Source organism: Lepisma saccharinum, chromosome 29, assembly GCF_977018435.1.
Source record: "Lepisma saccharinum chromosome 29, izLepSacc3.1, whole genome shotgun sequence".
NCBI classification, from domain to species: domain Eukaryota; kingdom Metazoa; phylum Arthropoda; class Insecta; order Zygentoma; family Lepismatidae; genus Lepisma; species Lepisma saccharinum.
The window spans coordinates 36,603,464-36,631,163 of record NC_139257.1 but is presented as its reverse complement, the minus strand read 5'-3'; the positions used below and the strand labels follow the sequence as shown (position 1 = coordinate 36,631,163).

At 42.5% G+C, this 27,700-nt stretch overlaps 1 protein-coding gene across 1 annotated transcript in view; it reads right to left on the bottom strand.

Moving 5' to 3' along the window:
• The window catches only part of alpha-Man-IIb (alpha-Mannosidase class II b), a 463,611-nt gene that overhangs the window by 249,779 nt on the left and 186,132 nt on the right, over window positions 1-27,700 (bottom strand). Inside the window, exon 2 of the mRNA XM_083114244.1 lies at window positions 8,224-8,316. Within this exon, the coding sequence (XP_082970370.1) occupies window positions 8,224-8,316 (93 nt within the window). The remainder of the gene's footprint in view (window positions 1-8,223; window positions 8,317-27,700) is intronic.

Below are 27,700 nucleotides of genomic sequence, written 5' to 3'. Positions count from 1 at the left end.
AACTGGATTCTGAGTTAACTCGACACGCTCGACCAATTAATTACATGGGAAGAGGAGATGTCCCCTAGAGCACAAATGTCCAAAATGCATCCCGTAGATATCCTTTGGATATTCATGTTTGGAATTTTGGAAATCCAATAGACATCCATATGATATCCAATAGACATCCATCGGATATTCAATAGACATCCAGAAATATGTAATAGATTGGTTTGCGTTTGAAGTCCACTTTATGCACAGAAAGGCTAATCGGGACTGGACCTACAGTTTAAAGATCCGAACCAGTATGTGCCTCCACCGGTATCGAACCCTTGATTACAAGGCGATGACGCTACCACTGCGCTATCGGGGAGGTCCAAATATCCAATAGACATCCATATGATATCCAATAGACATCCATAGATATCCAATAGATATTCATACGATATACAATGGACATCTCGTGGAGATTTGTGCTGTACAGGGTTCTTTGTTCCGTAACGAAGCTTCAACACGATCCCCTAGCCTCTACACTTACTGAGCCGCCCTCAAACTCGCATATTCCCCGAGAGAGGACCTTCACCTGCCTAACAACAAAATTGTAACGCCCTTCCTGGTCTCCCACAACTTCACCTCCTGAAGAAGCGCCAAGGAGGAGGACCTCGCGTGACAAGAGTAATAGCGAGGAGTCGTAAAACCCAATCTTGAAGAAGCCCTTCCGAAGCGACGACGAAGGACAGCCCTAGGTCTTCCCTTCAATGGTGATGTACTCCGACACTTGGAGTGTCGTGTAAATCTCAGGATCTCAAGGAGGCGAAATAAGGGAACGTAAACCTCTCTGCTTCCGCAGGACCCGTGTTCTCGTCACGTGAAGATCTCGGGGCACGGCGTGGCAGGACAAGCCAATGAGAATTAATCTTCTGTGTGAGAATCGGTGTCGTGAAAAAGAGCAGACGGTCAGGTAGTTTTGCAAACGATTTTGCAAACATACAGCTTAAATACCAGTCAAAGACCGTCAATTTCCGCTGCCATCGAACTACCGTAAAAATGGACATTATAGTTTATATATATACTCAGTTGCAATTCATAATCATTCTCCATCCTTAGGAATAATGAAATATTCAATTTTAAGTTAGAAAAACATTGCATCACCCTTTTCGTATATTAACAGGCAGACCGTTAAATTTTAACGGCAGAGTATCGTAAATATTATGCAAACTCCTAACAGTGATAACTGATACAGAGAGCTGTCCGGTTTCGTACGAACGCTACAGGAAAGTGATCCGGTCCCTTATGAACGCTACAGGAGAGCTGTTAGGTATCGTACGAACGCTACAGCAGAACCGTCCTGTCACGTAGCAGAGCTACAGCAGATCCGTCCCGTCACGTAGCAGAGCTACAGCAGATACGTCCCGTCACGTAGCAGCGCTACAACAGAACCGTCCTGTGAAGTAGCAGCGTTACAGAAGAGCCGTCCTGTCACCGTAGCAGCGCTACAGAAGAGCCGTTCTGTGAAGTAGCAGCGTTACAGAAGAGCCGTCCTGTGAAGTAGCAGCGATACAGCAGAGCCGTCCTGTCACCGTAGCAGCGCTACAGCAGAGCCGTCCTGTCACCGTAGCAGCGCTACAGCAGATCCGTCCCGTCACGTAGCAGCGCTACAACAGAACCGTCCCGTCACGTAGCAGCGCTACAACAGAACCGTCCCGTCACGTAGCAGCGCTACAGAAGAGCCGTCCTGTGAAGTAGCAGCGTTACAGAAGAGCCGTCCTGTCACCGTAGCAGCGCTACAGCAGATCCGTCCCGTCACGTAGCAGCGCTACAACAGAACCGTCCCGTCACGTAGCAGCGCTACAGCAGATCCGTCCTGTCACGTAGCAGAGCTACAGCAGATCCGTCCTGTCACGTAGCAGCGCTACAGCAGATCCGTCCCGTCACGTAGCAGCGCTACAGCAGATCCGTCCCGTCACGTAGCAGCGCTACAGCAGAACCGTCCCGTCACGTAGCAGCGCTACAACAGAACCGTCCCGTCACGTAGCAGCGCTACAGCAGAACCGTCCCGTCACGTAGCAGCGCTACAGCAGAACCCGTCCTGTCACGTAGCAGCGCTACAGAAGAGCCGTCCTGTGAAGTAGCAGCGCTACAGAAGAGCCGTCCTGTCACCGTAGCAGCGCTACAACAGATCCGTCCTGTCACGTAGCAGCGCTACAGCAGAACCGTCCTGTCACGTAGCAGCGCTACAGCAGAACCGTCCTGTCACGTAGCAGCGCTACAGCAGAACCGTCCTGTCACGTAGCACCGCTACAGCAGATCCGTCCTGTCACGTAGCAGCGCTACAGCAGATCCGTCCTGTCACGTAGCAGAGCTACAGCAGATCCGTCCTGTCACGTAGCAGAGCTACAGCAGATCCGTCATGTCACGTAGCAGAGCTACAGCAGATCCGTCCTGTCACGTAGCAGAGCTACAGCAGATCCGTCCTGTCACGTAGCAGCGCTACAGAAGAGCCGTCCTGTGAAGTAGCAGCGTTACAGAAGAGCCGTCCCGTCACGTAGCAGCGCTACAGCAGATCCGTCCTGTCACGTAGCAAAGCTACAGCAGATCCGTCCTGTCACGTAGCAGCGCTACAACAGAACCGTTCCGTCACGTAGCAGCGCTACAGAAGAGCCGTCCTGTGAAGTAGCAGCGTTACAGAAGAGCCGTCCTGTCACCGTAGCAGCGCTACAGCAGAGCCGTCCTGTCACCCTAGCAGCGCTACAGCAGAATCCGTCCTGTCACGTAGCAGTGCTACAGCAGATCCGTCCTGTCTCGTAGCAGCGCCACAGCAGAACCGTCCTGTCACGTAGCAGCGCTACAGCAGAACCGTCCGGTCACACAGGAACACTACAAGAGAGCGGTCCGGCGCCGTAGGAAGATAACAGTAACTGTCATGCCGAACAAGTTATGTCAGATGGTGTGCCAACATTTCAAGTGTCCTAGTTTTTTTGTCAATTTGTAGTCCTTCTCAAAGTAATTTCTTCTCCCTTTGGCAGATGGAGTCCCGGGGAATAACTATGGGCCCGGAGATAGCACAAGATAGAAAACAAGTGAATGTTGACAACATAAAACTTATAAATTAAAACCACAAACAATTTATATCAATTAAAGACTTCGAATGCAAATGGTCAGAAACGCTGACTGGTCACAATTAACTTAAATAATAACCCTGTAGGCTTCCCGCTTGCAAACAATACACATGGGAAACTCGAAGGCTTCATGGGTGTGGCCTCCTCCGGGTCGAATAAATCATGCGGGCAATAAAGACGTGAGCAATAAAGGTAACGAACGAATTTATGATCCGGCAGAGGCACAGGTAAAAACACGCTTCACCGCCAGGAACACGATTACGTAACGCCTGCCGAAACAGAACATGTGCAACACGATACCTTTTTTTTTTTTTTAGCTCAGTAGGGAAGTCGTTTTCACGTTCAGAAGACACAATGGGCTCTTATGGGCAATGCTTTTCTTATGGGAAATACGAGCGCGCTGTTGTGAAATTTCTGGATTTACAAATTTAGCTAAAGTAAAATCGGTACCTGCAGTTTTGCAGGAAATTTTGTAGAGAATACGATGGTGAGCACAAAAAACTGGTAACTTGCTTACATAATTTTAGATAAATTAAAAACGCAAATTTTCCGTGAAAACACAATTTTTACATTGTTTTCATTCCTAACGTTGAAACATGCCGTAAAATTGAAGCATTCATTATTAAAAAAAATTGACACTGTTTTTTAATTGTCATAGGTGATGGTGGTACTCAGAATTTATCAATACTTTAAAGCATATTTGCATTAAAAAATATTCAAATAAAGTATGTGGAGATTTTTTATATTCGTGCAGTAGAAAATGTCGTCGCTGGCCATTTTTTGTTCTGTAATTCCAAGTAAAAACTTCCAGCGACAAAGTTGTGGAGAAAATAATGAAATTATTTTTTATAACCACTCAAAGGTTCCCAGAAATATTACTTCTATGCATTTGGAGTTTCTTTTTAACCCGAACCACGCGCGAAGTAAGGAGACGTTGTCTGGCCATCTTGAGCCGACTCACCGCAGCATTCCGGCTATCACCACCAAGTTTTCGAGTTGTTACTTTATTTCCATTCAGTAAAAATATGAACTTCATGCAGTTTGTTATAATAGAATTGAAATTACTTAAATTTAATAATTGACAATTATTTCCAATGCTGCTGTTGTGAGCAACATTAGTGCTGTCGCAAATACACGTTGTTTTCGTTTACATTACTGTCGACATTAATACTGGAATGAAGATCACCTTTCAGTTTCCAACGTACACATAAATTCATAGACACCATATTAACCTTTGAAAGGCTTTCCAACACGTGACAAAATATGGGGCTTCAAGATAGAAATATGACATGCCTTGCTTGAGTCATTGACGTCTTATCAGTTCACGTGGGCCATAACTCATTTGTTTGTTTGGGTTGCAACTTGAATTTAACCCATGTGCCAGGTTCCCCTTACTTGAGTGAGAGATCTACTTTGGTCTGTTTAGACTTTTTCCCTCTCCCGAAAAAGTGTTTTCAGTTGTGTGAGCTCTCAGTGATTTTTACTTTTTTAAGTGATTTCTGAAGTGTCATATTCGTGCATTACACTCGCGTGTGTAGTGATCACAATGGATCATAGTAAAAAGGGTAACTGTAACGTTCACAGTATAATATTAATATTAATAATTACATATAATTATCATTATATATACAAAATATGTAACTCCTTTATTGTGAAGGAAGGTCATCATTTCCCGGCGACATGAGCTAGCGCTGTATTGGCAACACTGTGCGGTTTCTCCATAAGCGCCGTTGTGTCTTCTGAACGTGAAAACGACTCTAGTTGTTTTCAAGGGAGAACATCAGGTTCGTTGCTTGAACTTTGAAAATGTTGATGGTTATTTTCCGTCGCGAAACGGAAAGTGTAACATTTCTGGGTCTCTGGGATGAAACGTGCATGTGAGAAGACTTTAGCGCTTTCATTCAGATGCGGGACATAAATCTACTTTTCTTTACTCGATTTTTTGAGCAATGGAATCTGGCTATGTGAAGCAACCGTATGAAGGCTACAGCAGGGTGGTCCGGTTGCCAAGGGTGCTCTACAGGAGAGCGGCTCAGTCCCCCACGGGAACGCTACAGAAGGGTGGTCGGCTCCCGGGGGAACGCTACAAAACGGCAATCCGTTCCCAACGGGAACGCTAGAGAAGGACAATCCGTTCTCCATGGGATCGCTAGACAAGGGCATTCCGGCCTCCACGGGGAAAATTACAGAAAGGGAATCCCTTCATCATGGAAATGATGCAGAAGGGCGGTCTGTCTCCCGAGGGGACGCTACAGAAGGGCAATGCGACGTTACAGAAGGGCAATCTGGCCTCCACGGGGAACACTACAGAAGGGCAATGAGAACGTTACAGAAGGGCAATCTGGCATCCACGGGGAACACTACAGAAGGTCAATGCGAACGTTACAGAAGGGCAGTCTGGCCTCCACGGGGAACACTACAGAAGGGCGGTCCGGCCACATGGAAACGCTACAGAAAGGCAATCCCTTCACCATGGAAACGCTACAGAAGGGCAATGGGTTCCCCATGGGAACGGTACAGAAGGGCAATGCTTCCCTATGGGAACGCTACAGAAGGGTAATGCGTTCCCCATGGGAACGCTACAGAAGGGCGATCTGGTCACCATGGAAACGCTACTGAAAGGCAATCCCTTCAACATGGAAACGGTACAGAAGGGCAATGCTTCCCCATGGGAACGCTACAGAAGGGCGGTCTGGCCTCCACGGTGGAACGCTACAGAAGGGCGGTCTGGTCACCATGGAAACGCTACTGAAAGGCAATCCCTTCACCATGGAAACGCTACAGAAGGGCAATCTGTTCCCCATGGAAACGCTACAGAAGGGCAATCTGTTCCCCATGGAAACGCTACAGAAGGGCGGTCTGGTCACCATGGAAACGCTACTGAAAGGCGGTCTGGTCACCATGGAAACGCTACTGAAAGGCAATCCCTTCACCATGGAAACGCTACAGAAGGGCAATCTGTTCCCCATGGAAACGCTACAGAAAGGCGGTCTGGCCTCCACGGTGGAACGCTACAGAAGGGCGGTCTGGTCACCATGAAAACGCTACTGAAAGGCAACCCATTCACCATGAAAAGGCTACAGCAGGGCGGTCCGGCCCCGCGGAAAGTTCCCGCCGATTGCTACACCGAGTTAGACGTTGCCAGTGTGTGTGATACAGTGCTGCCACTACTCTTTCTGTTAAGAGCTCCAACGTTCGAGACACCATATTACAATATAAATTATGAAAATTGCACTTAAACCAAAATTGCAAATTAGTGCGATATTGCAATGTGGATTGTAGAGAAGTTATAAATGCTTTCTGAACATAAGTGACAATCGTTCTACATTAGCATGCAATGTTAATTAGACATTGCATGCTGCTTAACATGCTTAATTAGTGTATTTTCATAGTAATTATTTAAAGTCTCGTGTCTAACCTAATCGGGAGATTACGAAACCCCAGAACAGGATATTTCCGAATTAGAACTCCAACCAACAATAGTCAAGGCGGCAGAAGCGATGAAAATGTCCGATTCACACTCAGAACTGATTTCTAACGAGGACTGTGTAAAATCCTCCGAGTAGATCATCAAGGCGAGAGAGATATGCAAGGATTGTAATATAAAGCACGGGATTCCCTCAGGAACGGTGGCTCAGGGATTCAACACCACGTCGGGGTATGATCCCCGTCACGTGACTGGAATTCCTGGAACCCTTGAATGCCTTTCAATGCACCGAGCAGTGCGGAGAACTTCGAAGTGCTGTCTTCTACTTCGATGTCCCGCCACGTAACGAGATTCCATCCTTATTATGCGTGGTTGCCGGGTGTTGTTTGGGTGTTTTCCCAGTGGAGACATTATGGAGTTCTATTTAACGTTCCTATGGACTTTGGCGAAAAAATTATGCACCGTTTCATAGAAAGTCGGTGAAAACTTGCATTACTACAAAAGCCTTCTGAAGAAGACTTGTAAATCTTGTAAATAAGCACTATATCAAGAGATGGCGCTGATAGTCATTGAGCCAAAGAAGGTAAGAAGGAAAGATAGAAACAAGAAAAGAGAGAAACAAAGAAAGGAGAAACGAAAAAATACGAAAAAGAAAGAAATAAAGAGAGAAGGAAGGAGAGAAAGACAAAGAAGAAAAAGAACGAAATAAATTAAAAACAAGGCAGAAAATAAAGAACGAAACAAGGAAACAAAAGGAAAAGAAAGAACGGAAGAAGGACACGAAGAAAGAAAGAAAAGAAGCAAACAAAGAAAAAGAAGGAAGAAAGGAAAGAAGGAAACAAAGAAAAGAAGAAAGGAAGAAAAGAAGGAAACAAAGAAAATAACGAAGAAAGGAAAGAAGGAAACAAAGAAAAAGAAGGAAGAAAGAAGAGAAGGAAACAAAGAAAGGAAGAAAATAAAGAAGGAAACAACGAAAAAAGGAGGAAGAAAGGAAAGAAGAAACAAAGAAAAATGAAGGAAGTGAAGAAAGTAGGAAACAAACAAGAAATGGAAAAAACGAAAAAATAAAGAAATAAACAGAGAAAGAAGGAACGAATGAAAGAAAGAATGAAGCAATGGATCAGCAACTATTTGAACATAAACTCAAAGTAGCACATCGATAACATTTTAGAGGGCAATTTAGTGTGCAATACCATACATCGTATTATGCTATAGTCCCTTGAGTGTGGAGAAAGACTGACATTCAGAATATGACGTAATGCAAATGAACAAAAATAATACATCTGACTGTAGTGAACTCTGTTGTCGCGACCATCGGCTATGGTTAATTGATTGATTGATTTGGTTTAGTTTACTTCGCTTTTCTGCCACTTTTGGCTAATCGCGACGATCAAGATGCGTGACGATGCACCCATTCCGAGGTCGATATTCGAAGCAGGACCTCTGCATGGTGAACGTTGTCACATGTTCTGAGAGAATCAGCAATTCTTGTCCCTCGCTCGCCTTCTCTTTGCAATATTTGGCACCACCGTATTTCCGCCCGGCCGCCTCATTTCTTGCACCCTACTATATTAGTTTTAATAAGTGGCTCTCAGGAGCGTGGAGATCATAATAACCCCCACAAAAAAAACTGTAATAGATCTGTAACAAAATTCAATCCAACCTGTGCTGCTTATAGAACAAACACTTAACACTTACCTTAAGTGGAAGTTTCGACCACTTCTCCTTCCTTGCATGGTATCTTGCTTCGAATGATTTGTCCCAGTATTCCTTGCTTTGCATCCAATTCGGCTGAAAGAAGAGATGCATTGTAAGAAAACAATACTGTATATGAATCACCAAAATATATGTTTGTCTTGCAAGTGAAATGAATTGCAAGATAGTACATAGAATATTCTATAGTAGCAATGAAAAAAAGAAAAAAAACAGGGTGTGATACATATTTGGTATGAAGTAAAGAACAAAGGGACCTCCCCGATGACGTAGTGGTAACATCGTCGCCTTGTAATCAAGGGGTCCTGAACTCGATACCCGGTGGAGGCACATAGTGGTTCGGATCCCACTTTAAACTGTAGGTCCAGTCCCGATTAGCCTTACTGTGCATAAAGTGGACTTAAAACATGCTGGCTCCGGTACCCTTTTCTACACCCTCAATTTTTCGCACATTTCAAATATTCGCGTTACAAAAATTAGTTCTTCATAATAAACGATGTTTCTAAATAGCGTGGAAAGTAATTTTTTTGATCTACGTGCTACGAAACTTACGTTTTTTTATGAAATTAAAATTCCTTGCGTAACTTCAAAAAGGTTTTTCAGAACTTTATGCTGGCGAATGATGCATTCATGTCACAGGCGCAAGTCTGAAGATTTCGGATGATCGATTTATGTCACAGGCGCACGTCTGATTTTCTTCTTTTTAATCTTATGATTGACTTGTACAATAGGAACATTTGCGATTGCGATATGATATTTGTGTGATATATTGGCGGATTGGACATTTCAGACATTGGATTTCATTTATGCGACTTCAGAAATTGGAAATAATTATTTTTTTTGGCAACTGCATGCCGTAAAGGGGAGGGTTGTTTTTTCTAAATGACTTGTGGGATGGGATAATTTGCGACTTCTATTTTTTTTTATGATGGGAAGGGAGTGGAGGTTGGTATTCTGTGAAAAAGGACAACAAGGACTTTCAACGTAGGAGTTACTTCATTTTTGGACTTACAAATTGAACTTCGACCCACAATTCGATACCTGGCCTTGGTAAAGAGAGGTAAGTTACCTTCTTTGGTTTAATTTTAGCCTTCATTTTTTGTATCTTCATGTGTCAATGCGGAAAACAGTGAGAAGTAGTGTTGGGGGAAGGTGACTTCGGCCAATTTCTAACATGCCTTTAAAAGGGACTCTATAGATAAAGGCGGGGCTGCGGTAGCGGTAGGGGGCGGTAAGTCAATTACCCCAGGGGCGGAGCCCGGAACCGGTGGGAAATTTGGACTCAACAAAACGACAAAATCGCAACTTTAAACGGCTGTACAGTCGTAAATACTTCTTTCCGCACTCCATTCTTTTTAAATTCACAAATAGGATCACAATCTTCATAATGAAAAAAAGAATTTTTCAAAATTCGAGGGTGTAGAATAGGGTACCCAACCCCATCAGCTCAATCAAGCAATCAATGAGCGTAGACGAAGTGTGATCGTAATACCCCGAAGCATATTTCCACTCGGAAAGCTTACCATTGTTAGATTGAAGTACGCTATTTGACGTCGCTTTTCTGCCAGTTTTGGCTACTCGCGATGATGAGGATGAGAGATAATATGATAAACTGATGTGAGACACTCACAAGCTTACGAACTTCTTTACGGGAACAACATAGGCATTAGAATTGAGGGCAGATTAAAAGTGACGAACACCCCCTATTTTTTATGATGTCCTTACTATGTCGTGACTATATGGTGGTCTTATGTAACTGCTGATGTAACATATCGGTGCGTGACAGGAAGCTTGTATAATGAAATATTTGCAGAGGGCCAACGGCGGTTGTGCCTTTGAAAGCACGTTGCACGAAATCTGAAGCGACGGACTTCCGATGTTTGTTATTTCGTCCGTGATATACAATTCAATTTTGTATCTAGAACAGCCACTTCATAAGCTCCATAAGGAAACTGAACTACAAAAAACCAAACCAAATCTAAACTACAAGTGTATAAGTCAGTAGTGGAACCAATGTTTACTATACGGAAGGTAAAGTTGGCCAGTAAGAGGAAAAGTGTGAAGACAAATAACGATAGTAGAGATGATATGTTTCCGTAGAATAGTTGGTGAAACAAGAAGAGGTAAAGTAAAAAAGGTAAAGTGTTCCCCTGTGCATAGCACCACGCCATGAAGGCGTATAGGGGGTGTGGGGTAACGCCCCACACTTCCTTGATCCGGTCGTGAGTGGGGGTAATGTGATCGGCATCACGCCCCTGACCGCCTTTACCCCCCAGGGTTTCCCCCAGGTACCCATGTTATTCGACGCTGGGTGGGCGCTGGGGCCGCTTCCACCGTTAGAAAAGTTCCCGGATTTGAACCGGCCGGGGATCGAACCCGGGACCTTTAGCATGGTAGTCAGACGCGTTACCGACTGAGCCACCGCGGCCACCTGAAACAAGAAGAGGTAGAGTACGTAATGACGTTGCGAGAGAAAACACAAAACCTACAGAGCTACAGTAAATATACGTGGGTAGGAAATTTAGTAGTGGCAACACTGCTGTATACAGGGTGTATCATAAGTAATAGCGCAAACTGACACAGTTGAAGGTACACGACAATAGAAGGTGTGGTTACAAGCCGCCGCTGACTTCATTGTTTGCAAACGTCGTCCTAGTTGGTAAAATGCTAATAATGTGTGCGAATGTGTGCTTACAAGCCGCCACTGACTTCATTGTTTGCAAACGTCGTCCTAGTTTGTAAAATGCTAATAATGTGTGCGAATGTGTGCTTACAAGCCGCCGGTGACTCCATTGTTTGCAAACGTCATCCTAGTTGGTAAAATGCTAATAATATGTGCGAATGTGTGCTTACAAGCCGCCACTGACTTCATTGTTTGCAAACGTCGTCCTAGTTGGTAAAATGCTAATGTGTGCGAATGTGTGGTTACAAGCCGCCGCTGACTTCATTGTTTGCAAACGTCCTCCTAGGTGGACATGATTCCGACGGAGCTCAGATGCACGGTCCGCTTGTAACAAATGCTACAGCCAGACTGTTCCACGCATGTGCGTAAAAGTTTCTGCGCAGGCAGAGGATAGTCCACAGGTCAGTATACTACCCAGCTCTTTGTTATCGACGTGACCTGAAATGAATAAGTAAATCAATCCGGAAACTTTATTGCCACACCATGTATTCCGTTCAAAGGAGAGCGCCCCCTCCACAGTATCTTTGTCCTCTCAAGCAAGCGGCTCCCTCTCTCCTGCTCTGCTCGTTACAGAACTCGAGGTGCAGTATGCAGGCGTGAAGCTCACACCGCATGTAGCCCCTTGCTGGGCGCCATAAGTGCAACTCAGATGCTCAAACCTGGTCTACGGAAAATATCGACCTTTAAATGTCTGGTAAGGATGTCGAATTGACCCTTCATACAAATATGTATGATACATCGTTGGAAGGGGTATGAAGCAAGGATTCCAGAATTGTAGGATTTGTGGTGAGGAAGCAATTGGAAGTGGAAAAAAACCTAGTATTAAGTTTGAGGAACCTCCATTATTAATGAAACATAATGAGCCTAATTTACGTGAAGATGCAAGTTAAATGTCTAACTTGTTATGTAAGGGTTGTTGGGTTTACTTATCTTAGCATAAATAATACATTTACAGTGTATTTATGCTGTTGAATTTACTTATATTAGCATAAATAATACATTTACAGTGTATTTATGCTGTTGAGTTTAGTTACCTTAGCATAAATAATACATTTACAGTGTATTTATGCTGTTGAGTTTAGTTATCTTAGCATAAATAATACTTTTACAGTGTATTTATGCTCTTGAGTTTAGTTATCTTAGCATAAATAATAATTTTACAGTGTATTTATGCTATTGAGTTTAGTTATCTTAGCATAAATAATACATTTACAGTGTATTTATGCTGTTGAGTTTATGTATCTTAGCATAAATAATACTTTTACAGTGTATTTATGCTATTGAGTTTAGTTATCTTAGCATAAATAATACATTTACAGTGTATTTATGCTGTTCAGTTTAGTTACCTTAGCATAAATAATACATTTACAGTGTATTTATGCTGTTGAGTTTAGTTACCTTAGCATAAATAATACATTTACAGTGTATTTATGCTATTGAGTTTAGTTATCTTAGCATAAATAATACATTTACAGTGTATTTATGCTGTTGAGTTTAGTTACCTTAGCATAAATAATACATTTACAGTGTATTTATGCTGTTGAGTTTAGTTATCTTAGCATACATAATACATTTACAGTGTATTTATGCTGTTGAGTTTAGTTACCTTAGCATAAATAATACTTTTACAGTGTATTTATGTTGTTGAGTTTAGTTACCTTAGCATAAATAATACATTTACAGTGTATTTATGCTGTTGAGTTTAGATATCTTAGAATAAATAATACATTTACAGTGTATGTATGCTGTTGAGTTTAGTTATATTAGCATAAATAATACATTTACAGTGTATTTATGCTGTTGAGTTTAGTTATCTTAGCATAAATAATACTTTTACAGTGTATTTATGCTGTTGAGTTTAGTTATCTTAGCATAAATAATACATTTACAGTGTATTTATGCTGTTGAGTTTAGTTATCTTAGCATAAATAATACATTTACAGTGTATTTATGCTGTTGGGTTTAGTCATCTTAGCATAAATAATACATTTACAGTGTATTTATGCTAAGAGAACCAAACCTAACGGACTTAACCTAACAACGTAGTCGTCTGACGTCAGAACACAAGGTTGTCCTCACGTTGTGCGATAAGGAGTACAATTGAAGTCAGGGTCTCCCTTATCGCACAACGATCAGACAACCTTCAACAATAATATAACCAAAAACCATATATTTTCCAAAGAGATTGAAGGAAAACATCTTAAAATAACAAAAATAATTTACAGGTATTCAAAAATAGAAACTTCAATATCCGAAAAAAAAAAAAAAACCATAAATACGGATCGAAACACGAAATAAAGAAAGTTGAAGGCTAGTGGAAATTTGCATCTACGAGTATATCCACGTTAAAACGAAAGTTCGACTGTGTGTTTACAACATGAATGTGGATACAGGAAAGAAGCTACGGTAAATAATGTAAGAAAGTTTGTATTATTTCACAGAACAAGAACATCTAATTGAAAAACGCACAGTGCCAAATGGAAGCTCGAATTAAGTACTGAGTAAACATATATTTTTTTACTCCGAAATGGTAAAACACAAGGATCGATTGTACAATATAGCCTTTAAATACTTATTGATTCAAACTGAATAAACCACTAGACAACTTTTAAAAAATCTGAGTCTGTGCTTCGAGAAACATTTGACTTTATCATTTCATAGCTTTTTCCTCAAGAACACCGACACACGCGGATCCTACAACGGTGTGGCGAGACAAGAGTGGGCGTTTAATTCTTGATCCCCAGCTCACAACCAAAATAGAAACTTCTCTAGGGAGGAAATAACGGATCTCCACATTGAAGGAAGACGTGGGCAGGCCCCCGTCTTCAGACACTGATTTTCCATTTAACGATCGGGTTAGAGAGTGTTACAAACCTTACGTTAATTATATCAAAATTGGACTGAAGTGTTTCATGGACATTGAAGAATTCTCTCAGTGAAGGCAAGCTAGTATATCGAGTAGGGTGTGAAATATTTTTAATGGCTAATACACCGTGTTCAATTTTAGATCGATTGTTTGCTAAAGATATTAAAGGTTACTTTGTAGTCCTTCTATAATTCGTCGAGAGAAATCTGAAATGGCGGAGAACAGTGAAGTCGGAAAAGGTGAAGAGCAGGGAAATACAAGATCGAGACTCCAAAGCTGCAAGATCGAGACTCCAAAGCTGCAAGATCGAGACTCCAAAGCTGCAAGATCGAGACTCCAAAGCTGCAAGATCGAGAATCCAAAGATGCAAGATCGAGAATCCAAAGATGCAAGATCGAGAATCCAAAGATGCAAGATCGAAACTCCAAAGCTGCAAGATCGAGACTCCAAAGCTGAAAGACTCCAAAGCTGAAAGATCGAGACTCCAAAGCTGAAAGATCGAGACTCCAAAGCTGAAAGACTCCAAAGCTGAAAGATCGAGACTCCAAAGTTGAAAGACTCCAAAGCTGCAAGATCGAGACTCCAAAGCTGCAAGATCGAGACTCCAAAGCTGCAAGATCGAGAATCAAAAGCTGCAAGATCGAGACTCCAAAGCTGCAAGATCGAGACTCCAAAGCTGCAAGATCGAGACTCCAAAGCTGAAAGATCGAGACTCCAAAGCTGAAAGATCGAGACTCCAAAGCTGAAAGATCGAGACTCCAAAGCTGAAAGATCGAGACTCCAAAGCTGAAAGAGATCGAGACATCCGAAGCTGCAGGATCGAGACATCCAAAGCCCCACGACCGAGAAATCTACGAAAATGAAAGGAGAACTAACCAAAACATTTCAGAAAACGAAGGCTTCTTTTAAAAAATCTATGATGGTGGAGAATTTAATAATAAACTGTAAATTGTAATAACGCTTATACATACTATGAAATTCCCTGATTCGAATCCCGACCTGGAAATGGGTGTTCCTTGTCAGTGTCCCTTCATGAATTTCATCATATCACCTTCGTGATTAGCCGAAGTATAATAAACCAAACCAATCAATCAATATCCTATGAAATGCAGGATTTGAAGTTCTGAGTGGCAAAACCTGAATCTGTTCCGGATATAAAGATGAGGCTGCAATTATTTTATCCTATACGAACACAACCACCGTGACATTCCAGTTTTATTTTTTTAAAATACATTTTCCTTTCACAATATCTACTTTAACCAGTGCCTTGCTATAAATTTAGTGCACACCTCCATTTAGAAACTCTGCGTGAAATGAAACCCCGCCAAACGTGTCCATCTGCCAGCAGGGCACTCTAAAAACAACCATCCAAACTGCAGCTTGAAGAGAAAGACCATTTGATTCCATGACAACCAACCGCCCTTGTTAGCCAATAAGAAGACGATGGCCTGTTATTCTTGAACAATGGAGGCCAAAACACACTCTGGGAGGCCAACGATTGAATAAAAAAAAAAACACCGGGATGACACCACGATCCGAAGATTTATCACCGCCACAAAAGACCGGCCTACCTCCTCTTCTCATCCAGTCGGAGGAACAAAGGACGGACGAGCAAGATGGTGATGCCGAGGTGCATTGCAAGAAAGAAGATATCATGAGCTGATCCGGACCGGAAGAAGCTTGTAGGACTGAGGAAGATTTTCTTGTGTCGACTTCCGGCTGACGGGAACAGCATATGCCTGCAGATATATTTTTTTAAAAATTTCTTTGGTAAGAATTGGTGTTTTCTATGAAGTGATCGGAAGAAATCTATAGTTTCATGAGCATTCTATACAGCTTGTCCCAAAATGATTATCTGGGTTTCATAGTCGTTTAATTTCCCTTACATGTGGGGTACAAGGACAAAGACTATAGAAGTAAACAACAACTTTACGCAGTGTACCTTACACAGAAAAAACTGGTTTGTTTGGAATTACCAAAAAAGTTTGGTTGAGCTGTTTGGTTATGCTTTTTGTTTCCGATAACCAAATGTTGCTTGTAATTACTAAATAATTATGTTTAAGAATACCAAAAAAATTGGTCAGACAAAATATGGTACTCGTAAACAAAATGATACATATGTAAGTAAAGAGAAACAAAACGTTTGCTTAAATTTACTATATGTGCGTGCTTTCGTATTTGAAATAACGATTGTCCAGTTTCGTCGAGTGTAGTATGAAAATATTTTGTCGAAAATTGAAACTCATGTATATAGATAATTACTCGAAGCGTATCTTATGTTGCTGTGTAACCTAATATTCTGATAAAAAGCTCAGAATATACTTACTTTATACTGAGTTTCCTACACCGGCCGCTAGATGGTTCTGTCAAAATGTGTACAAGAAACTTAAGTTTTTGTACAACAAATAATGGTATGTTTGATTGTAATCATAGTGAAAAATTGTGCTTTAACATTGTTCGAAAGATATGTGAACATCAAAGCTACAAATTAAAGAATAAAATGTACTGCAGTGAACAAAAGTGAATCTCCCATGAGCAACCTTTTTGATTCTGGACTATATAAGTAGAAGGTAAGCAATAACAACGCCATCAAGGTATAGGTAATCGTAAGTCGGTCTCTCTTGTGTCACGCATCGTGGGCCAATTATTCCAGGTGGAAGCCGTAAGTCTGGAACGGACAAACGGTACCAATTGTGCCTATACGGTGGTTAGGTGATTGCGAGGAACCTTTTTGGTTGAACACGTTGAGTGGAGCAGACATACGACTTGCACTATTTTTTGAAACTGTTTTCCCTTACTACCTTCATCCTTCCTCTTCTTTTGTCTTGGGCTCTACAATTAGTTTGGAATTTGGATTCGCTTCTTTGGATTGAGTTGTCAGTTGGTTTGAGTTTGTGCCTCTTTTCCCATAGGATTTGCGTTTGTTCTATTGGATCATATAAACAACTCACGGTTGTGGTCTTCTGATATGCATCATGGTCTTCCTGCAACGCTGCTACGACAGCGAGAAGGGGTGAAAACCTTCACCGGAGGTACTAAACGGACGGACGGTCCAAACTCCGAGACGATGCTCGATTCACGAAGTACCAATGATCCAATGCAAACGCCCAGCTATTCCACAAAACACCGACGTCGCAATTCCTATGAAGGATTACCTCTACCTCAACGTCAACGATCTAGATCACCAATTAAACGAGATACAGGAAATACAGCTCATGCAACCCAACTAAAATCCAAACAACAGGATAACAGCTTATACAACTTCCTGCTCACCAATTACGACACCAAATTCAATACAGCAAAACATGTGTTCCAACAAACATCTAAGTATGTACCAAGGGCACAAATTGCACAAATACTGTTCACCCGAAATGGCATCATATTGAAATCACCAGATCCAGACTTTGCAAAACTAATTAGAAACAAAGCTTCTTTTGAAATCTATGGAGCCAAAGCAAACATCCAAACACTAAATGCTTCCATTCAAAAACAACCACCACCTCCACATAAATCCCCACTATTATCAGTAGTCATCAGGGGTATAGAACCTGTCTTAACAGACGAGGAGATCTTTGAGGAACTGGAATGCGAAGGTGTACAAATCCGCAAATGTATCCGTATTCGCAATAACAACGGACCCACATACATGGTGCGGGTCCTAACAGACTCACAAAATGCTGTAGACACACTACTACACAGTGGAGCATACATATACAGACGCAGGTACAAAGTTGAACCATCCCGTTCTCAACAACCTCTTCCATTGCGGTGCGAAAAATGCCAACAGTATAACAAGCACACTACCGCTGCATGTCCAAACCGAGATAAATGCGGATACTGTTCAGGACCCCATTCAACCAAAGAATGTCAAAACCAAACTGCTCCACCAAAATGTGTCACATGTACGGAAAACCATCCTACATACAGCTACAAATGCAAAGCCAAGCCAGAAGCAATACCTGAACACCCTGACCTAACAGTCCCCCTGCGCACCAATGACACTGCTACAGAACCTGACAACTCACTACGACATCCAGTAACAGTGGAAGATCTATTACGTTTCTTCACACTGACTCTCCAAAATGTGCACCCATTTTTAAGAACGCACATATTAACCCAAGTAACGGCATCTGCAAAAACCATTTTCAACTTGCAACTCCATGCAACATACTCTGGTCCTCATGTGCATTTCCATATATCCCACTTGGAAACTGCGGTTTAAGGTTTTGAATATGGCAGTACGGAATATGTATAATTTTCTATTTTTAAATATCCGATCCGTTTCTAAACGAAAAGCTTTATTGCAACACCTGCTCTTGGAAGAATCTGTTCACTGCTTTGCGCTAAACGAAACCTATCTGGCTCCAAAAATGATCTGTCATATTCCACCATACAACATCTTACGCCACGATGGTCCACCGGGCTTAAGAGTAAACGGCGGCACAGCAATTGGAGTAGATAGAAAATTACCATATCGAACAGTTACCTTCCCACCACACTTCCATTTGCCAGAACATACTGCTAGTACCATCTACTTTCCATCCCGGGTCGTTACATTTGCTACCATCTATGTAAGACCAGGGGAGACTATTCCATACCAATTCTTCCAACATATCCAAACCCTTAGCAAACATTATATCATAGCAGCGGACATCAATTATCATAGTCGAACCATGCAAGACAAAACAAACTTTTTACAATTTCTGGACCAAAACACTACAGCAGAATTCCATGTACTGCCCAGAGCCACACGTCCCATAAGTAACACTACCCCTGACGTTGTTATAACATCAACATCTCTAAGTGCCTGCTTGAACATATCTGTGCTGGATTCCATCGGCAGTGACCATGACCCAGTGAAAATTACCTTAAATCTTGGTAACCGCAATACGAGCAGTACAATACAACCTCGAAAAATCTGGTGTTACAACAAAGCGAACTGGGAGGCATATAGTGAAAAGCTACAGAATGCTTTTTCTCACCCGCATCCAGAACCAAACAATTCAGAGGAACTCGATACGGCGGTGGAACATCTTACTGCTCAGATTACCAGTGCGGCAACCACTAACATACCTACGACCACTCTCAATAGTTACAAACCAAAGCTACCTCCGCAATATCTTCACCTAATCACAGCATCACGACGAGCATACAGGGACTATCTCCAGACCAGAAATCCTGAATCCCTTAACTTGCACCGTCAATGGCTGCGTACAGTTCATAACTATATAAAAGCTTATAAACAACGTCGATGGATTGAAACGTGCAACCAATTGAGTGACGAAAGCCATCCCACAAAATACTGGAAACGTTTCAAGGTGCTCACTGGACAATCCAGTAGTACTCCTTATCCGATAACAATCAAGGACGCAGCTCTAAACACAGACACTGAAAAGGCTTATGCCTTCGCAAATGCCTTGCAAGACACTTTCACTCCGACACCGCAACTAGCTCCAAATCTCCGCCTCCAGACCAAAATTGACAGAGTCACAAACCCCAATAACAGGCAACTGCAACCCAGTAATACGCACACTATTGATCCTACAAATGCTCTAACTGTTCCTATCACAACAGACGATATTATCAATGTTGTGCGTAGGAAGAGAAACACTGCTCCCGGATTGGACAATATCACATATGTATTGATTAAACAGGCCCCGCTTGCATTGCTGTCCTTTCTGGCCATTATCTACAATTTTATCCTCCGCACAGGACACTATCCGACAGACTGGAAGATTTCAAAGGTCCTAATGTTCCCAAAACCAAACAAAGATAGTACCAACCCAACAAACTATCGACCTATTCAGCTCACATCAACATTTAGCAAAATATTCGAACGCATCATTGTTCGACGCATACACATGCACTTACAAGCACACAGTTTACTTCCGTCGCACCAAGCAGGCTTTAGACCTCAACACAGTGTCCTTGATAATTTATTAAAACTAACGACTCGCATCACAAATCATTTCAACACATCCAAACCATCCTGTCTAGTACTATTCGACCTGGAGAAAGCATTTGACAAAGTATGGCATACTGGACTCATCTACAAGCTCCATAAATTCCACCTACCGCTTTCCTATGTCAGATTAGTACACAGCTTCCTAACAAATAGGGTCGCCTATGTCACTGTAAATGGAGCAATGTCATACCCCATTTTCCCTTACTCTGGCGTTCCACAGGGTGCTGCTTTATCACCATTACTCTACATACTATACGTTGCCGATATGCCAAAACCCCCACAAGTTTCTATCTACCAATTCGCTGACGACACCGCATTTCTCGCCTGTTGTTCAACCATCCAAGCTATAAACAAAACTCTCCAACCAGCTATAAACTCCTTCCAAAGATGGTGTGACACATGGCGTCTCACAATTAATGCTCTCAAAACACAAGCATTGGTGTTTCTGCAGACAGGCTGTCGCTCGAAGATACAAAGGAACCCAACATTATTAAACATCAAAATACGGGGAACTCCAATTCTGCCTGCCACCACTGCAAAATACCTGGGAGTCATATTTGACTCCAAGCTAACCTGGAAACCTCAATTGCTCAACATCGTCCAAAAAGCTACAAATCGTCTGAGCTTGCTGAAACGGCTAATTGGAACATCCTGGGGACTCAACTCCCAGGTTGTCCTACATACCTACAAGGCTTTCCTTCGACCAGCAATTACTTACGGCCACACTGCATGGATATCAGCCCCAGACTCATTCTATCACAAACTACAAGTTCTGGAAAGACACGCTCTTCGTTTGGCCTTCAGAGTAGTCCTACCAAGTCCTACACGACTACTGTACGAGCGAATAACCTTTCCCGAAATCACAACCCACATCGAAGCCATCCGTCACAAATATATAACTGGTCGAATGAACTCGCACCATCCACAACTTCTTAGCACAATGTACGAAGATGCTCTACACGACTGCCTTCCCACATACCACTGCACACCATTACAGCATCTCTTAACCATGTACACCTTCCTGATAGATCCACAGCATCCTGACTACCAGCTGTATAATATCCATCATCCTCCGGAACTACGGCACGTGATATATCCAACACATGCCGCACCATAGCAAATTATTACTTTCCTAACTGAAGTAATTTTCCCACTACTGAATAAATAAGATCTAAGTGAACTACCCTCAGAATAAGTAAATATGTACCACTTCATTACTGAAAACACTTAGACCATCACCTTGCAAGGGAAAACATTTATGAAAATAATTCACTTACCAAAGAGAAGGTGTACCCTTCTAAATGGAAAACGAGGACAAAAAAAAAAAAATAACAACGCATCAAGGTATAGGTAATCGTAAGTCGGTCTCTCTTGTGTCACGCATCGTGGGCCAATTATTCCAGGTGGAAGCCGTAAGTCTGGAACGGACAAACGGTACCAATTGTGCCTATACGGTGGTTAGGTGATTGCGAGGAACCTTTTTGGTTGAACACGTTGAGTGGAGCAGACATACGACTTGCACTATTTTTTGAAACTGTTTTCCCTTACTACCTTCATCCTTCCTCTTCTTTTGTCTTGGGCTCTACAATTAGTTTGGAATTTGGATTCGCTTCTTTGGATTGAGTTGTCAGTTGGTTTGAGTTTGTGCCTCTTTTCCCATAGGATTTGCGTTTGTTCTATTGGATCATATAAACAACTCACGGTTGTGGTCTTCTGATATGCATCATGGTCTTCCTGCAACGCTGCTACGACAGCGAGAAGGGGTGAAAACCTTCACCGGAGGTACTAAACGGACGGACGGTCCAAACTCCGAGACGATGCTCGATTCACGAAGTACCAATGATCCAATGCAAACGTCCAGCTATTCCACAAAACACCGACGTCGCAATTCCTATGAAGGATTACCTCTACCTCAACGTCAACGATCTAGATCACCAATTAAACGAGATACAGGAAATACAGCTCATGCAACCCAACTAAAATCCAAACAACAGGATAACAGCTTATACAACTTCCTGCTCACCAATTACGACACCAAATTCAATACAGCAAAACATGTGTTCCAACAAACATCTAAGTATGTACCAAGGGCACAAATTGCACAAATACTGTTCACCCGTAATGGCATCATATTGAAATCACCAGATCCAGACTTTGCAAAACTAATTAGAAACAAAGCTTCTTTTGAAATTTATGGAGCCAAAGCAAACATCCAAACACTGAATGCTTCCACCCAAAAACAACCACCACCACCACATAAATCCCCACTACTATCAGTAGTCATCAGGGGTGTAGAACCTGTCTTAACAGACGAGGAGATCTTTGAGGAACTGGAATGCGAAGGTGTACAAATCCGCAAATGTATCCGTATTCGCAATAACAACGGACCCACATACATGGTGCGGGTCCTAACAGACTCACAAAATGCTGTAGACACACTACTACACAGCGGAGCATACATATACAGACGCAGGTACAAAGTTGAACCATCCCGTTCTCAACAACCTCTTCCATTGCGGTGCGAAAAATGCCAACAGTATAACAAGCACACTACCGCTGCATGTCCAAACCGAGATAAATGCGGATACTGTTCAGGACCCCATTCAACCAAAGAATGTCAAAACCAAACTGCTCCACCAAAATGTGTCACATGTACGGAAAACCATCCTACATACAGCTACAAATGCAAAGCCAAGCCAGAAGCAATACCTGAACACCCCGACCTAACAGTCCCCCTGCGCACCAATGACACTGCTACGGAACCTGACAACTCACTACGACATCCTGTAACAGTGGAAGATCTAATACGTTTCTTCACACTGACTCTCCAAGATGTGCACCCATTTTTAAGAACGCACATATTAACCCAAGTAACGGCATCGGCAAAAACCATTTTCAACTTGCAACTCCATGCAACATACTCTGGTCCTCACGTGCATTTCCACATATCCCACTTGGAAACTGCGGTTTAAGGTTTTGAATATGGCAGTACGGAATATGTATAATTTTCTATTTTTAAATATCCGATCCGTTTCTAAACGAAAAGCTTTATTGCAACACCTGCTCTTGGAAGAATCTGTTCACTGCTTTGCGCTAAACGAAACCTATCTTGCTCCAAAAATGATCTGTCATATTCCACCATACAACATCTTACGCCACGATGGCCCGCCGGGCTTAAGAGTAAACGGCGGCACAGCAATTGGAGTAGATAGAAAATTACCATATCGAACAGTTACCTTCCCACCACACTTCCACTTGCCAGAACATACTGCTAGTACAATCTACTTTCCATCCCGGGTCGTTACATTTGCTACCATCTATGTAAGACCAGGGGAGACTATTCCATACCAATTCTTTCAACATATCCAAACCCTTAGCAAACATTATATCATAGCAGCGGACATCAATTATCATAGTCGAACCATGCAAGACAAAACAAATTTTTTACAATTTCTGGACCAAAACACTACAGCAGAATTCCATGTACTGCCCAGAGCCACACGTCCCATAAGTAACACTACCCCTGACGTTGTTATAACATCAACATCTCTAAGTGCCTGCTTGAACATATCTGTGCTGGATTCCATCGGCAGTGACCATGACCCAGTGAAAATTACCTTAAATCTTGGTAACCGCAATACGAGCAGTACAATACAACCTCGAAAAATCTGGTGTTACAACAAAGCGAACTGGGAGGCATATAGTGAAAAGCTACAGAATGCTTTTTCTCACCCGCATCCAGAACCAAACAATTCAGAGGAACTCGATACGGCGGTGGAACATCTTACTGCTCAGATTACCAGTGCGGCAACCACAAACATACCTACGACCACTCTCAATAGTTACAAACCAAAGCTACCTCCGCAATATCTTCACCTAATCACAGCATCACGACGAGCATACAGGGACTATCTCCAGACCAGAAATCCTGAATCCCTTAACTTGCACCGTCAATGGCTGCGTACAGTTCATAACTATATAAAAGCTTATAAACAACGTCGATGGATTGAAACGTGCAACCAATTGAGTGACGAAAGCCATCCCACAAAATACTGGAAACGTTTCAAGGTGCTCACTGGACAATCCAGTAGTACTCCTTATCCGATAACAATCAAGGACGCAGCTCTAAACACAGACACTGAAAAGGCTTATGCCTTCGCAAATGCCTTGCAAGACACTTTCACTCCGACACCGCAACTAGCTCCAAATCTCCGCCTCCAGACCAAAATTGACAGAGTCACAAACCCCAATAACAGGCAACTGCAACCCAGTAATACGCACACTATTGATCCTACAAATGCTCTAACTGTTCCTATCACAACAGACGATATTATCAATGTTGTGCGTAGGAAGAGAAACACTGCTCCCGGATTGGACAATATCACATATGTATTGATTAAACAGGCCCCGCTTGCATTGCTGTCCTTTCTGGCCATTATCTACAATTTTATCCTCCGCACAGGACACTATCCGACAGACTGGAAGATTTCAAAGGTCCTAATGTTCCCAAAACCAAACAAAGATAGTACCAACCCAACAAACTATCGACCTATTCAGCTCACATCAACATTTAGCAAAATATTCGAACGCATCATTGTTCGACGCATACACATGCACTTACAAGCACACAGTTTACTTCCGTCGCACCAAGCAGGCTTTAGACCTCAACACAGTGTCCTTGATAATTTATTAAAACTAACGACTCGCATCACAAATCATTTCAACACATCCAAACCATCCTGTCTAGTACTATTCGACCTGGAGAAAGCATTTGACAAAGTATGGCATACTGGACTCATCTACAAGCTCCATAAATTCCACCTACCGCTTTCCTATGTCAGATTAGTACACAGCTTCCTAACAAATAGGGTCGCCTATGTCACTGTAAATGGAGCAATGTCATACCCCATTTTCCCTTACTCTGGCGTTCCACAGGGTGCTGCTTTATCACCATTACTCTACATACTATACGTTGCCGATATGCCAAAACCCCCACAAGTTTCTATCTACCAATTCGCTGACGACACCGCATTTCTCGCCTGTTGTTCAACCATCCAAGCTATAAACAAAACTCTCCAACCAGCTATAAACTCCTTCCAAAGATGGTGTGACACATGGCGTCTCACAATTAATGCTCTCAAAACACAAGCATTGGTGTTTCTGCAGACAGGCTGTCGCTCGAAGATCCAAAGGAACCCAACATTATTTAACATCAAAATACGGGGAACTCCAATTCTGCCTGCCACCACTGCAAAATACCTGGGAGTCATATTTGACTCCAAGCTAACCTGGAAACCTCAATTGCTCAACATCGTCCAAAAAGCTACAAATCGTCTGAGCTTGCTGAAACGGCTAATTGGAACATCCTGGGGACTCAACTCCCAGGTTGTCCTACATACCTACAAGGCTTTCCTTCGACCAGCAATTACTTACGGCCACACTGCATGGATATCAGCCCCAGACTCATTCTATCACAAACTACAAGTTCTGGAAAGACACGCTCTTCGTTTGGCCTTCAGAGTAGTCCTACCAAGTCCTACACGACTACTGTACGAGCGAATAACCTTTCCCGAAATCACAACCCACATCGAAGCCATCCGTCACAAATATATAACTGGTCGAATGAACTCGCACCATCCACAACTTCTTAGCACAATGTACGAAGATGCTCTACACGACTGCCTTCCCACATACCACTGCACACCATTACAGCATCTCTTAACCATGTACACCTTCCTGATAGATCCACAGCATCCTGACTACCAGCTGTATAATATCCATCATCCTCCGGAACTACGGCACGTGATATATCCAACACATGCCGCACCATAGCAAATTATTACTTTCCTAACTGAAGTAATTTTCCCACTACTGAATAAATAAGATCTAAGTGAACTACCCTCAGAATAAGTAAATATGTACCACTTCATTACTGAAAACACTTAGACCATCACCTTGCAAGGGAAAACATTTATGAAAACAATTCACTTACCAAAGAGAAGGTGTACCCTTCTAAATGGAAAACGAGGACAAAAAAAAAAAAAAAAAAAAAAATAACAACGGACCCACATACATGGTGCGGGTCCTAACAGACTCACAAAATGCTGTAGACACACTACTACACAGTGGAGCATACATATACAGACGCAGGTACAAAGTTGAACCATCCCGTTCTCAACAACCTCTTCCATTGCGGTGCGAAAAATGCCAACAGTATAACAAGCACACTACTGCTGCATGTCCAAACCGAGATAAATGCGGATACTGTTCAGGACCCCATTCAACCAAAGAATGTCAAAACCAAACTGCTCCACCAAAATGTGTCACATGTACGGAAAACCATCCTACATACAGCTACAAATGCAAAGCCAAGCCAGAAGCAATACCTGAACACCCTGACCTAACAGTCCCCCTGCGCACCAATGACACTGCTACAGAACCTGACAACTCACTACGACATCCAGTAACAGTGGAAGATCTATTACGTTTCTTCACACTGACTCTCCAAAATGTGCACCCATTTTTAAGAACGCACATATTAACCCAAGTAACGGCATCTGCAAAAACCATTTTCAACTTGCAACTCCATGCAACATACTCTGGTCCTCATGTGCATTTCCATATATCCCACTTGGAAACTGCGGTTTAAGGTTTTGAATATGGCAGTACGGAATATGTATAATTTTCTATTTTTAAATATCCGATCCGTTTCTAAACGAAAAGCTTTATTGCAACACCTGCTCTTGGAAGAATCTGTTCACTGCTTTGCGCTAAACGAAACCTATCTGGCTCCAAAAATGATCTGTCATATTCCACCATACAACATCTTACGCCACGATGGTCCACCGGGCTTAAGAGTAAACGGCGGCACAGCAATTGGAGTAGATAGAAAATTACCATATCGAACAGTTACCTTCCCACCACACTTCCATTTGCCAGAACATACTGCTAGTACCATCTACTTTCCATCCCGGGTCGTTACATTTGCTACCATCTATGTAAGACCAGGGGAGACTATTCCATACCAATTCTTCCAACATATCCAAACCCTTAGCAAACATTATATCATAGCAGCGGACATCAATTATCATAGTCGAACCATGCAAGACAAAACAAACTTTTTACAATTTCTGGACCAAAACACTACAGCAGAATTCCATGTACTGCCCAGAGCCACACGTCCCATAAGTAACACTACCCCTGACGTTGTTATAACATCAACATCTCTAAGTGCCTGCTTGAACATATCTGTGCTGGATTCCATCGGCAGTGACCATGACCCAGTGAAAATTACCTTAAATCTTGGTAACCGCAATACGAGCAGTACAATACAACCTCGAAAAATCTGGTGTTACAACAAAGCGAACTGGGAGGCATATAGTGAAAAGCTACAGAATGCTTTTTCTCACCCGCATCCAGAACCAAACAATTCAGAGGAACTCGATACGGCGGTGGAACATCTTACTGCTCAGATTACCAGTGCGGCAACCACAAACATACCTACGACCACTCTCAATAGTTACAAACCAAAGCTACCTCCGCAATATCTTCACCTAATCACAGCATCACGACGAGCATACAGGGACTATCTCCAGACCAGAAATCCTGAATCCCTTAACTTGCACCGTCAATGGCTGCGTACAGTTCATAACTATATAAAAGCTTATAAACAACGTCGATGGATTGAAACGTGCAACCAATTGAGTGACGAAAGCCATCCCACAAAATACTGGAAACGTTTCAAGGTGCTCACTGGACAATCCAGTAGTACTCCTTATCCGATAACAATCAAGGACGCAGCTCTAAACACAGACACTGAAAAGGCTTATGCCTTCGCAAATGCCTTGCAAGACACTTTCACTCCGACACCGCAACTAGCTCCAAATCTCCGCCTCCAGACCAAAATTGACAGAGTCACAAACCCCAATAACAGGCAACTGCAACCCAG